The following is a 14,200-nucleotide window of genomic DNA, read 5'->3' as shown; positions in this document are numbered from 1 at the left end:
GCTTATCTGACTGCTTATCACACAATGTTTATGTAAAGCACAGATCAGAAGATATAGAAGTAACTACTGGATTAGTATGATATATTTTATAATAATCGTTGCAGTGTGTACATACTGTACTCTCATTTACATCTTTAGGAACATTTGTGTTTTGTATATTGTTTTGCTGTGTCTGCTCTGTGTCTGTGCGATGGTGAGGCTCTCTTTGTATATCCACCTACTTCATAAACGGAATAACCTATTGATTAATCATTAAATATTTACTTCAGCACTATTGCATAACAGTTTGACTTGTATATAGACATTGGATGTTGCTTGTTGCTTTTAAATATGCATTTATTTTTTCACCTACTTGTATATACATTTATAGTTCTATGTTTATTTTTTTTACCCATATTTACCCATATACAGGGGAGGAAATAAGTATTTGATCCCTTGCCGATTTTGTAAGTTTGCCCACTTACGAAGAAAAGAACGGTCTATAATTTTAATGGTAGGTTTATTTTAACAGTGAGAGACAGAATATAAAAAAAAATCCCGAAAATCACATCATATAAAAGTTATAAATTGATTTGTATTTTATTGTGGGAAATAAGTATTTGATCCCCTAGCAACCAACAAGAATTGTGGCCCCCACAGACCGGTTAGATTAGTCCTCTCGCTTTAAGAAAGTACTCCGAATCTCAACTCGTGACCTGTATAAAAGACAACTGTCTCAATTCATTACCTGTATAAAAGACACCTGTCCACAATCAGATCCCAACCTCTCCACCATGGGCAAGACCAAAGGGCTGTCTAAGGACGTCAGGGACAAGATTGTAGACCTGCACAAGACTGGAATGGGCTACAAGACCATCGGCAAGCAGCTTTGTGAGAAGGAGACAACTGTTGGTGCCATTATTCGGAAATGGAAGAAACACAAAATGACCATCAATCGCCCTCGGTCTGGGGCTCCACGCAAGATCTCGTCTTGTGGGGTATCGATGATCATGAGAAAGGTGAGGGATCAGCCCAGAACTACACGGGAGGAACTTCTTAATGATCTCAAGACAGCTGGGACCACAATCACCAAGAAAACCATTGGTAACACACTACGCCGTAACGGATTAAAATCCTGCAGCGCCCGCAATGTCCCCCTGCTCAAGAAGGCACATGTACAGGCCCGTCTGTTTGCCAATGAACACCTGAATGATTCAGAGAAGGCTTGGGAGAAGGTGATGTGGTCAGATGAGACCAAAATCGAGCTCTTTGGCATCAACTCGACTCGCCGTGTTTGGAGGAAGAGAAATGCTGGCTATAACCCCGAGAACACCATCCCCACCGTCAAGCATGGAGGTGGAAACATTATGCTTTGGGGGTGTTTCTCTGCTACGGGGACAGGACGACTTCACCGCATCGAAGGGAGGATGGACGGGGCCATGTACCGGGAAATGTTGGGCGACAACCTCCCTCCCTCAGCCAGGACACTGAAAATGGGACGTGGATGGGTCTTCCAGCACGACAATGACCCAAAACATACGGTCAAGGCAACAAAGGAGTGGCTCAAGAAGAAGCACATTAAGGTCATGGAGTGACCTAGCCAGTCTCCGGACCTTGATTCCATATCAAATCTATGGAGGGAGCTGAAGCTTCGAGTTGCCAAGCGACAGCCTCAAAACCTTAAGGATTTGGAGATGATCTGCAAAAAGGAGTGGACCAAAATCCCCCCTGAGATGTTCACAAACCTGGTGACCAACTACAAGAAACGTCTGACCTCTGTGCTTACCAACAACGTTTCTCCAAGTACTGAGTCATGTTTTGCTAGAGGATCAAATACTTATTCCCCACAATCAAATGCAAATCAATTTATAACTTTTATATGATGTGATTTTCTGGATTTTTTTTTTATATTCTGTCTCTCACTGTTAAAATAAACCATTAAAATATAGACCGTTCTTTTCTTTGTAAGTGGGCAAACTTACAAAATCAGCAAGGGATCAAATACTTATTTCCTCCACTGTATATTACCTATATATATATATATATATATATATATATATATACACAATAATATATAATATTTTGTATTTTTATATTTATTTAGTTTTAATTATTATTATTATTATATATATATATATATATATATATATATAATAATATAATAGGATATATGCAAATAATAATAATAATAATAGTAATATATGATAATATATGAATAGTGTAAAATAAGAATATTAGTTTAAATGTTATGTATAAATATATGCAGTGTTAATGCACAGTTGAAGATATAATAAATTATTCAATTCAATTCAATTCAATTTATTTTATATAGCGTCAAATCATAACAGAAGTTATCTCGAGAAGCTTTATGGGGGTTGTTATTATTATTATTATATTATGGGGTTATAGGTCTAAATATATGTTGTATATATATAATATATATATACAGTATATATATATATATATATATATATATATATTTATATTTATATAATAAATAAATAAAACTAAATAAAAAGGAAAAAAATAAATATTATATTATATCCATTGCTGTGCTCTCATTGGCTATCTCAGGGCTACGTCAGTGTTACGCGCCTTTCTATTGGCTGCCGGATTGACGCCTTCACTGCCGTCCGTCCTGAAGCAGCTGGTGAAGGTGAACCCGGCCGGTCTCTCTCTCTGCCGGTCTCCCTCTCTGCCTGTCTCCCTCTCTGCCTGTCTCTCTCTCTGCATCACCCTGTCCCGGTCTCCTCCTGTCCTTCACCGGTGATCTTGTGCCGTGTCCTGAATCATGTCCCTCTTCAGTGATGTCCCTCAGGCTGCTCCGGTGGCTGTCTTCAAGCTGACGGCTGATTTCAGAGAAGACAGCGACCCAAAGAAGGTCAACCTGGGAGTAGGAGGTGAGTCCAGAGAGGGTCTGCTAATGCTAATGCTAATACTAATGCTAAAGCTAAAGCTAGTGCTAGTGCTAGTGCTAATGCTAGTGCTAATGCTAATGCTAGTGCTAATGCTAGTGCTAATGCTAATGCTAGTGCTAATGCTAATGCTAGTGCTAAAGCTAATGCTAATGCTAATGCTAAAGCTAAAGCTAATGCTAAAGCTAAAGTTCAGTTAGCTTGCTGGCAGTGAGTCAGCCCACTAAACTGTGCTGCCCTCGGCTGTGTGTTAGCCTCATGGAGCGGCTGTGTGTTAGCCTCATGGAGCGGCTGTGTGTTAGCCTCATGGAGCGGCTGTGTGTTAGCCTCATGGAGCCGTGTAGCTGTGTGTTAGCCTCATGGAGCGGCTGTGTGTTAGCCTCATGGAGCGGCTGTGTGTTAGCCTCATGGAGCCGTGTAGCTGTGTGTTAGCCTCATGGAGCCGTGTAGCTGTGTGTTAGCCTCATGGAGCGGCTGTGTGTTAGCCTCATGGAGCGGCTGTGTGTTAGCCTCATGGAGCCGTGTAGCTGTGTGTTAGCCTCATGGAGCCGTGTAGCTGTGTGTCAGAGTCAGAGTGTAGCAGCTCTGTGATGTGACCTTCGCTAGCAGCTAGCAGCTAACCAGCTTCATGTGTACAGCTGTGTATGAACCTTCAGTTGCTACACATCTGGAACTGGACTAACTGAGACTTTAGAGAGCAGCAGCTCGTCTTGTGATGATCTCTCACCGTTTACCCCAAAACTGTTCAACTAGAGTCAGTTAGTCACCATGTAGAATACACAGCAGCTGCCACCTTTACTTTATCCCACCGTCTCGCCTGTGTCCTTGAACGCATCCTTCTCCTGTTCACCACAGACCCAGTGTATGGTCTTCACCCTTCAGGAACCCCAGCATGCAGACTATTCAGACACACCACTTTACAATAGAAGACAATAACACATTTAAACTGCATGTGGTTATCATAAAGTGGGCATGTCTGTAAAGGGGAGACTCGTGGGTACCCATAGAACCCATTTACATTCACTGATCTGGAGGTCAGAGGTCAAGGGACCCCTTTGAACATGGACATGACAGTTTTTCCTTGCTAACATTTAGCCCAACTTTGGAGCGTTATTTAACCTCCTTCCAGACATGGTAGTATGACATGGTTGGTACCGATGGAGCCAGACCAAGAGGCTAGTTTTCATCCCTAACCAGGTGTGAAGTTGGCAGACTAAGATCAGCCTCAAATGAAATGTGAGAATCTCATCTTGCTAGTCCTGCTCGTTTTGAAACGGTCAGATCGTTCATTGTATTGTGTGACAGATGGCATGGATGATGTCATCTTTAATGAATGCCTTTGCAGGATACTTGAGAAACCACTATTAGTATTGTTGTTACCTAAGCTGCACTTTGGTACCTCGTTGCCAAAGCATATCTGTGTGCACCAAACCAGTTTAACCTGTTTGAATCCTCTAAATGCTTAGGAAAGGAGCTTCAATGCTTCCTTTATTATCTCCTTTAGGACACACTGGAGCATCCTTTACCAAAGGAAAGGAGCTTCAATGCTTCCTTTATTATCTCCTTTAGCAGAGGACACACTGGAGCATCCTTTACCAGAGGAAAGGAGCTTCAATGCTTCCTTTATTATCTCCTTTAGCAGAGGACACACTGGAGCATCCTTTACCAGAGGAAAGGAGCTTCAATGCTTCCTTTATTATCTCCTTTAGCAGAGGACACACTGGAGCATCCTTTACCAAAGGAAAGGAGCTTCAATGCTTCCTTTATTATCTCCTTTAGCAGAGGACACACTGGAGCATCCTTTACCAAAGGAAAGGAGCTTCAATGCTTCCTTTATTATCTCCTTTAGCAGAGGACACACTGGAGCATCCTTTACCAAAGGAAAGGAGCTTCAATGCTTCCTTTTATTATCTCCTTTAGCAGAGGATACACTGGAGCATCCTTTACCAAAGGAAAGGAGCTTCAATGCTTCCTTTATTATCTCCTTTAGGACACACTGGAGCATCCTTTATCAGAGGAAAGGAGCTTCAATGCTTCCTTTATTATCTCCTTTAGCAGAGGACACACTGGAGCATCCTTTACCAGAGGAAAAGAGAGAATAACATCCCACAACAAACTTCCTTGACCTCATGGTGTTTTCCATCCAGGTCAAGGAGAAGTGGTTAGGAAAAGACGTTAGGATGTCATTATTTGACTTTTTGACCGCAGCCTTATATATTTTTTGTAGGAAGTGAGTCCAGGAAGCAGCAGCTGATGTGTGTTACAGATACATCAGTGCTTCTGGCCTTTTAACCACCCAATCCACATTTCACACTCCCTGCCATGAGCCACGGTCGTTAGCAGTTTTGACCTTGAACTCAGCACGCTAAATCGTGATCCACCAACGTGCTCGTTTGATCTTTTTATAGTGCGTCTACAGCTGTGGTGAAGGCCTGATATTTGATACGGTTCTGCACAGGCCTCCTTACAGTATGAAGGAGTTCTTCAGGAGTCAAATATGTGCAACACACACTTACAGTAGTGTAGTCTGGCTATTAACGGTGACCTTCAGAGAGTGTGTGTGACATTGCATTGAATCTGATAGTACTGTTTTCCTCTGTTTATCTTTAGCTTTATCATGTCAGGCTGCAAGGTTACTGCTATTATTACGTTTAGGCTTCATACTTCAATAAATAAAACATGTTGAAATACAACAGTGCCACCGTGAGAAATGGTGAAATATGATGATATAAGCTGGGATGATATTTTGCCTACCGATAGAGAGATAATAGAGAAAGCCTATCATATCTGATATCTAGCAAAAAATACATATACTTTTATTGTTTTGACCAATGAAAAGTGTGTTTTTATGCTCAAACATCATGGATTTATGGAAAAAATATATATAGCAGCATGGCAACAAATACCAACGTTTTTGTGCGAGTACCCGTGAATACAATTTATCCAGAAACACATCATGTTTTGGACGACTGCAAGCACTTTGTTTGGGTAGAGGATTTTGCACTATAGTTTTGCAGAACACAACGGGCATTTGTTCGTGCCAAAATGACGCAGAAAGCCTTTTTCTTTGTATGTTTTGTCCAGATTGAAATGCAGCTGTGACAAACTTTCTGTATCTCTGTCACCAGCGTTCGAGCTGGAGACAGAAGGCCTCGTGGTTGTTGATAGGGATGAGTTGTGGTTTTCTAATTTTTTAATAGTCATTAAATTATAAAAAATTAAATAGTTTATGCAACTATTTTCTTGTCTTCAAAAATATTAATATAATACAATAAATATTTTCCCTTGTTATTAGCGTCGGTAGTAACGCTCCGGTGGTAAAATGTGTGTTCACATTCTCGTTCTTTAAAGAATGATCAAATAGTTCCCAGTATTATTATTGAATAATATTCTTGCTTGTCCCTGCTTGTTGATAAAGCGCTGCGTTTGCGTTGCGTCCCCTTCCAGCTTACCGTACCGATGACTGCCTGCCCTGGGTGCTGCCGGTGGTGAAGAAGGTGGAGCGGCTGATTGTGGAGGACGGCAGCCTGAACCACGAGTACCTGCCCATCCTCGGCCTGCCAGAGTTCCGCTCCGCCGCCTCCAAGGTCGCCCTGGGAGACGACAGCTCCGCCATCAAGGACAACAGGGTGAGACAAACACTTTACACACATTAAACACTCTGGGTCTGGTGCAGAGTTCTCTGAATGTTGACTGAAACCTGGTCACAGTCATGGCATTTTTAAATAAATCTTAAATGAACGACATGCTTGTTTACCTTCTCAACCAGATAAGATCAAGTATGTATCTGGTTTGTCAAGTATATAGTCACAAATATACATAACGGTTAGTTGCAATCTTATTAAATAGTCTGTTTTACATTCCTTAGTTGTGTCATGTAGTAAAACTTTATTCTTCTCATGTTTCATCCTGTTTCCCTCGTGTTGCTTCCTCTCTCAGGTGGGAGGCGTCCAGGCTCTGGGTGGGACGGGTGCGTTGAGGGTCGGCGCAGAGTTCCTGCGGCGTTGGTACAACGGCGTCAACAACACGGCCACGCCCGTCTACGTCTCAGCGCCCACCTGGGGTTAGTAGACAGCAGTAAAACAAGTAACCAAGTACTACTAGAATACGGAAACGGATCACTCTAAATTCACTAAAATGTCTTTGAACTTTTGCTTTCTGAAACACTTCACTGCTACGTTCTCTTTGAATCTTTAGGTAGTACTAAGGGTCACAGTCAGTTTCATAGTTGATTTGAAGTTTTTAATGACCTGCTGTGTGTTCTTCTTCTTCTTCCTCCCAGAGAACCACAACGGTGTGTTTGCTGATGCTGGCTTCAAAGACATCCGGCCCTACCACTACTGGGATGCCGCTAAGAGGGGCCTGGACCTCGCCGGGCTCCTTGATGACCTGGAGGTGAGGAGGGACGACTGGGATGAGTGATAAGAACATAAGAAGTCAGACAATAGGGCATCTTCTTAAACCTGTCGTAGGTATTCTGTAGCATTAAATTAAACTATAATGGTGGGAATATAATGTAGAGTTTCTAGTAGCTTCCAAGACTGAAAGAGAGGAGACACTGTTAAATGAAATAAATATGGTAGCTGATGAAAATTGAGCTGTTTTGCTATATTTGGGTTTTATCCAAGAAGGAAAAGGTTAACTAGAGGAGTCAGCAGACTCTTTAGGCAACGGACAGCGTGTCCAGACTGTGACTGAAATTCTCTTTATGGTCCGTGTCCACAGGATCCGTCCTTTTTACGCATCCCATTCATTGTCTATGTAAGCAGCCGTGCAATGCATTCTGGTAGTGTGGCGGCGCAATTCGAGAGACGGTGCGTCACGACGGCCGTTCCTCATTTGCATAAAGTTGAGGTCTAGTTTACTTTATGCAAATCACGGGCGACGCAACTCGCCGCCTCTCGAAACTCCCGAGGATCTTTTGAAATAAACGTTGTCGACCTAAAATAAAGACAGATTCAGCTGCAGGATTATTTCCCGCCTCAGATGTTTTCAGAAACACATTTTGGTGAACAAATTTCGTAAATTAAGAGAAGAAAGTTTCCAAACGATCAGCCGTATTGTTTCCAGTTTGAAAGCTGGGAGCAGCAGCCCACGGAGGGAAAGCGTTCGTCCAATCAGGAGCCGAGTGTGTTGTGTCTAGTGGCAGCCCACCAAGCGTCCGATGCTGGGAAGCATCCAATCCTGTTTGCCTCTCACATCACAGTGATTTCACATATTACTGATTAACAGCTTTAAACATCTATAGAAATTCTATATTGTATAATTTTCTCATCAACTTATATGACTTCAGATACAGATCATTTGATATTACACCTGAAAATACATGACAATAACCACTCAGAGGCCAAATCCGCTGCATGGATTCAGTTTCTGACTGACATCCTTTGAAAACAGCTTTAGATCATCATCTGAGGGCTGGGCCATGTAGCTTATAAATAATATCTCCATCTTTTCATATTTTCTCTAAAATAACATAACTGTTATTGCTGATTTAACCCTTTGATGTGTATGATTGTACCAACGTGATCATTCTAGCAAACTAATCTAAACTCTGAGGTGGTGTACTGTCATGTTGAAGTCAGATTGATGTTTGGATATGTATTCTCATTAAGTCTGACTGATTATTCACACAAATTAAATTACATTTTTCTCAGAAATACAGTTTGCAGGCGAATTAATTGTCGTCACATTTTATTAGTTAATATTTATAAATTTTGTTTTATATCTTTATTTATTATTGACAGACTGACTTATTGAATTTATGCAAAGTTGCCGATCACATTCACCGGAAGAACACTTTTATTTTGAAGTCAGTTCTTGGTCACTTTTATTTTGAAGTCAGTTCTTACACGCTCTTACCGTAGTACCTAGTATATACACGTACCGCAAAACAACCTGGGGGCTAGTCTGACCGTCTTTTTCCGAAGTGGAGGCAGACATCTTCCATCACCTTTTCCGACCTCAACACGAATGAACTCACTTCGATGCCTCACTTCTTCCGCTCTCCCTGTTTCCTGTTTCCTGCTTCCCTCCAGATACAGCTGCCGGCTTAAAAATATTGCGTGACAATTTGTACTCGATGTTCACGATGGAGTAATTTACTACATCCCACGTTAAACAAGCCGCAATACCTCGAGTATATTCCATATATATCGCCCACTCCTACAACATCTGTTTGGAATCCTGACTTCAACATGCTTATTTCATCCTTTTCTCAACAGAAAGCTCCAGAACGCTCCATCTTCGTCCTCCACGCCTGCGCACACAACCCCACCGGCACCGACCCGACCCAGGAGGAGTGGAAGAAGATCGCCGAGATCATGAAGGTAAGACGACGTTATTGCTGTAGTCTTTCAGGTCACACGTACAGTAACGGTGTCTGTCACATGCTGTCACTGTTTTCAGGCTCCCCCCATTAAGTCATTAAGTAAAGCTCGTACTAATCTGTTGGTTGTGGATTTAATAAGTGAACAAGTGTATTTTTTCGTCTGCATGCCAAACTACATTTTGAAATCCATATATTTCCAATTGTTATTGATGGGATTGGATGCTCAAGTGTTAAATAAAAAAATTAAAAAAAAACATTTTTTCAGATCTTTTTTTTCAGACTTTTTTGTCCGACATTTTTTAGATCTTTTTTTTAATACTTATTTTCAGACATTTTTTTCAGACATTTTTTCAGACTTTTTTTTCAGATCTTTTTTTTCCGAACATTTTTTTAGATCTTTTATTTCATACTGTTTTTCATACTTTTTTTTCGGACATTTTTCAGATCTTTTTTTTCTGACATTTTTTCAGATCTTTTTTTTCTGACATTTTTTTAGATCTTTTTTTCGGATTTTTTTGTCCGACATTTTTTAGATCTTTTTTTCATACTTTTTTTTGGGACATTTTTTCAGACTTTTTTTCAGACATTTTTCAGATCTATTTTTTCTGACTTTTTTTTTCGGACATTTTTTCAGATCTTTTTTTTCTGACATTTTTTCAGATCTTTTTTTTCGGAATTTTTTTTAGATCTTTTTTTACGACTTTTTTTTTCTGACATTTTTTCAGATCTTTTTTTTACGACTTTTTTTTGGGACATTTTTTCAGACTTTTTTCAGATCTTTTTTTTCTGAATTTTTTTAGATCTTTTTTTCAGACTTTTTTTGTCTGACATTTTTCAGATCTTTTTTTTAGGAAATTTTTTCAGACTTTTTTTCGGGACATTTTTTCAGACTTTTTTTCCGACATTTTTCAGATCTTTTTTTCCCGAAATTTTTTCAGACTTTTTTCCGATCTTTTTTTTTTAACATTTTTTTAGATCTTTTTTTTCAGACTTTTTTTTGGGACATTTTTCCGATCTTTTTTTTGGGACATTTTTTCAGACATTTTTCAGATCTTTTTTAAACTGTATTCGTGGGCTGTTTTCTCATCGTTTACTGTTGTCCCTTTGTATATCTCTTTATTTCTCCAGAGGAGGAACTTGTTTGTGTTCTTTGACTCGGCCTACCAGGGCTTCGCCTCTGGCTGTCTGGATAAAGACGCCTGGGCCATCCGCTACTTTGTCTCCGAGGGCTTTGAGCTGCTCATAGCTCAGTCCTTCTCCAAAAACTTTGGCCTTTACAGTGAGTACACAGTATACGCACAGTATATGCACAGTTTACACACAGTATGCACATTGTTAATAAAAACACGACTCCTACTCATCACATGCTCTAAAGTAGTCCCTCCTTTTCTCTGCCGCTGTTATCAGATGAGAGAGTTGGCAACCTGACCGTGGTTGCCCAGGACAACGAGAACCTGACCCGCATCCTGTCCCAGATGGAGAAAATTGTCAGGACGACTTGGTCCAACCCGCCGTCTCAGGGAGCACGCGTCGTCAGCAAGACCCTCAACTGCCCCGAGCTCTTCGCTGAATGGTATAGGCTCCTTACCGTCAACGAGCTGCTGCACAGAGCTGCTGTTGACTCTCCAGCATGAGCTAGTTAGTGTCCGCCAACTAATCAGAAATGGGAGCTGATAGCTACCTGATATTATTACACGGCTTTGTTGAATACTCGATTCTGATTGGTCAATCACGGCGTTCTACTGTCTGTTATTTCTTTATAGCAGACCGTTGCTACGTATAGCATACCTTTGCTACGTATAGCATACCGTTGCTATGGGCACAGCTCTGATGTCAGACTCTAGAGGACCATTTTTGAGTCAAATTATTGATTTCTTCAGTAAGTAGCTGTGTAATAATCAGGATAATGAACAGCCAGCGGGTCATAGTTGTGAAATAATCCCCTTCAGGGCTTCACTTAGGGGTGCCGCATCGCCCTGTCGGAGTTTATTATACAACAATGACCAGCTTGCTGTACATTATCCCTTACTTAAAACATCAAACTGGCATTTACTAACAAGTGGTCGCATGTTACCATGTAAATTGTATGTGTTTTTAATAAGGGATAATGTACAGCGAGCTGGTCATTGTTGTGAAAAAAACCAACAGGGCGATACGTGGAGGGGTCTTACATCACCCTGAAGGGGTTTATTTCACAACAATGACCAGCTGGCTGTACATTATTAAAACTCTGATAGTATAAATAAACCATTTTAGAATAGGAAAAAACAACAAATTTATACTGCATGCAAAAAAAATAGTTTTGCCCCAAACTGCATGTGATTATGCAGAAAACATTACGTAGAGTGTGAAAAGGTAGAGTACATGCTATACCCCCAGTGAAGTGAACATGATTCTTTTACAAGTTTCTTTTGAAGTATTTAAGCAGCTGTTTGCTTTGAGAACATCACAATGAATTTAATTCACTTTAACTTTCATTAACTCATCTCAACTTCAAACACTCAGAAGTTGCGTCATAGTTTTTTCTAATTCTAATTCGCTTGTCTCCCTCTCCTTCCTCTCCTTCCTCTCCTTCCTCTTCTTCCTCTCCTTCCTCTCTTTCCTCTCCTTCCTCTCCTTCCTCTCCTTCCTCTCTTTCCTCTCCTTCCTCTCCCTCCTCTCCTTCCTCTCCTTCCTCTCCTTCCTCTCTTTCCTCTCCTTCCTCTCCTTCCTCTCCTTCCTCTCCTTCCTCTCCTTCCTCTCCTCCTCTCCCCTCCTCTCCCCTCCTCTCCCCTCCTCTCCGTAGGAAGGGTAATGTGAAGACCATGGCCGACCGGGTCCTGTTGATGAGGGATCAGCTGAAGAGCAAGCTGCAGGGTCTGGGTACCCCGGGGACCTGGGACCACATCACCCAGCAGATCGGCATGTTCAGCTTCACCGGCCTCAACCGTGAGTGGAAAACACACACATACACACACACATACACACATTCACACACACACACACATACACGCACACACACACACACAGACACACACACACACATACACACATGTAGCCGTTAACATAGAAACACTGAGGATATCAGGGTTACTTAGTGATTAAAGACGCCGTGTTTGTGTCAGCAGTCGTCTGCCGCGGTGAAGCGTCTGCACAGACGTGGTCCAGCGAGACCACGTCTGTGCAGTTCTCTCCATTTAGCAGAGAGAACTGGAGCTAAGCTAGCTATGTTTTACTAGCTACATCTATTGTAGCCTACATTGTTATCTTGATAGCGACGCTCTGATCGCTGTAAAAAGAGGAGAAAAAAGGCACTGACGGGGAATCGGACGAAGCTGAAATTCTGTCCGAATCTAAAATGAGTCGTGCGGCTCAAACTTTGGGCCAGAAACTAGAATCGTACATTGTACGCTCAGCTTTACACTAAACGATCAAGATCAACGGGAGCGCGGCGCAATTCTAGCAAAACTCTCGCGATTTTATTCCGACATGGACACCGAGTGGTTTGGTGTGAGGTCGGCATCAGAGCGAGGGAATGTTTGCATGCGTGAAGCGTCAGTTTCTCGTCTTTGTGACCGTCTCTGTGTTGTCATGTGTCTTACAGCCAAACAGGTGGAGTACATGATCAAAGAGAAGCACGTGTACCTGATGGCCAGCGGCCGCATCAACATGTGCGGCCTGACCTCCAAGAACATCGACCACGTCGCTCAGTCCATCCACGATACCGTCACCAAGGTCCAGTAAAGGCCGTAAAGCTCTGTCCGCCCACTTCCTGCCTCCCTGTGCTGTACGTCACAGGAAGTACCGTCATGTCTGTGCCCTCGTACCCCTCTGCCTGCTCATCCTCACCTCCTGATTGGTTAAACTGCAGCAGGGATTTTGCAGTTGAACCAATGGGAGGGTGGGTGATTCTCTGTTCTCACATAAACCTTTTGGGAGGTGCAATGATTTTTTAGGAAGACACTTGAACGCACAAAGCCAGGTCTCGCTGTCAGCAGAGCGCCGTCATACCCGGATGTGTCGCAGTAAACAATGTGTTTTTAGCCAGGTCTCTTCGGTTTTAATTTCTTTGTGGTATCCAAATAATTTCTGGTTACGAAAGATCACTTGAATTTTTGCTTCCTCAGTCATTTCTAGCACTACAAGGGATTAAATATGTAGTGTTGAACAAAGTGACATCCAGGTGATGTAAATACGTGTAATCACTGTTAGAGGTCTATCTTATTCCCTGCTGAAGCACTAACGCTTCTTTACTTTCCTTCAGCTCTGAGCGGGAAACAAATCACTTTAAGGAAAATCATGACTAATCAGAAGTTACATGTTTCAATAATTAATTATATTCAATAATGAAATCATTATGCTGAAGTGTAAAGAAGGGCGTTATGAAGGTCAACGGTTATTGTCTGTCATGTGACCGGGTTCACTTCCTGTACAGGTAAACGCATGTGCCTGATGTTGTAGGTTTTGTGCAGCTATACGTAGAAGATCATAGTTGAAGGTCACAAAGCCACTTTTTTGCCATCAGTGAACAAAATCACGTGTCTTCTGTCTTCTGTGTTCTGTCTTCTGTGTTCTGTCTGTTATCTTGTCTCCGCCCTGCAGTGCCCTTACTGTGTTACAGAACGCCTCTGTAGAGTCGGTTGTTGTGATGACCTCAGAGCCTCATGTAACCTCGCTCCCATCGTGTGGTGATGTTTGTAATGGCACACTGTGTTCTACTGAAATAAATTATAAACCACAAGAACCAAATATTTGCTTTCTGCCTGTTTCCCCCCCCCAAAAAAAACCTCCGATGCTGTACAGTTAATAAAATATATACATGTGTAAAGATTATCGTCAAAAAGCTCATGAAAAAGACAAGAACATTTAGATTTTCCCTGCAGTTATCAGCTTTCAACATATTTGTCTTTGTTCTTGTCCTCAAACCTCCTGAAAAGACCAAAAACCAACAATGTGTTGGTCCGTCTCTCAACCTCAAACACAATGATTCCTACTG

At 41.6% G+C, this 14,200-nt stretch overlaps 1 protein-coding gene across 1 annotated transcript; it reads left to right on the top strand.

The window, feature by feature from the left end:
• The first annotated feature begins 2,647 nt into the window (after window positions 1-2,647).
• On the top strand, window positions 2,648-13,953 carry LOC119485016 (aspartate aminotransferase, cytoplasmic-like). Its single transcript, XM_037764282.1, has 10 exons — window positions 2,648-2,665; window positions 2,704-2,879; window positions 6,342-6,523; window positions 6,834-6,957; window positions 7,177-7,289; window positions 9,119-9,223; window positions 10,354-10,504; window positions 10,633-10,798; window positions 12,011-12,153; window positions 12,809-13,953. The coding sequence occupies exons 2-10, from the start codon at window positions 2,771-2,773 to the stop codon at window positions 12,946-12,948; spliced, it is 1,233 nt and encodes a 410-aa protein (XP_037620210.1). The 5' UTR covers window positions 2,648-2,665; window positions 2,704-2,770; the 3' UTR covers window positions 12,949-13,953.
• Window positions 13,954-14,200: the final 247 nt, after the last annotated feature.

This window comes from Sebastes umbrosus, chromosome 3, assembly GCF_015220745.1.
Source record: "Sebastes umbrosus isolate fSebUmb1 chromosome 3, fSebUmb1.pri, whole genome shotgun sequence".
Lineage (NCBI taxonomy): Eukaryota > Metazoa > Chordata > Actinopteri > Perciformes > Sebastidae > Sebastes > Sebastes umbrosus.
The sequence above is the reverse complement of the archived record's forward strand: the minus strand, read 5'-3'. Positions and strand labels throughout refer to the sequence as shown.

What these genes read in the sequence shown, in the direction of transcription:
- LOC119485016 (XM_037764282.1), top strand. Translation starts at nt 2,771, where the DNA reads ATGTCCCTCTTCAGTGATGTCCCTCAGGCTGCTCCGGTGGCTGTCTTC. An exon ending in GGTCAACCTGGGAGTAGGAG is followed by an intron (nt 2,880 to 6,341) that starts GTGAGTCCAGAG and finishes GTCCCCTTCCAG; the next exon opens with CTTACCGTACCGATGACTGC. An exon ending in AGATCGCCGAGATCATGAAG is followed by an intron (nt 9,224 to 10,353) that starts GTAAGACGACGT and finishes TTATTTCTCCAG; the next exon opens with AGGAGGAACTTGTTTGTGTT.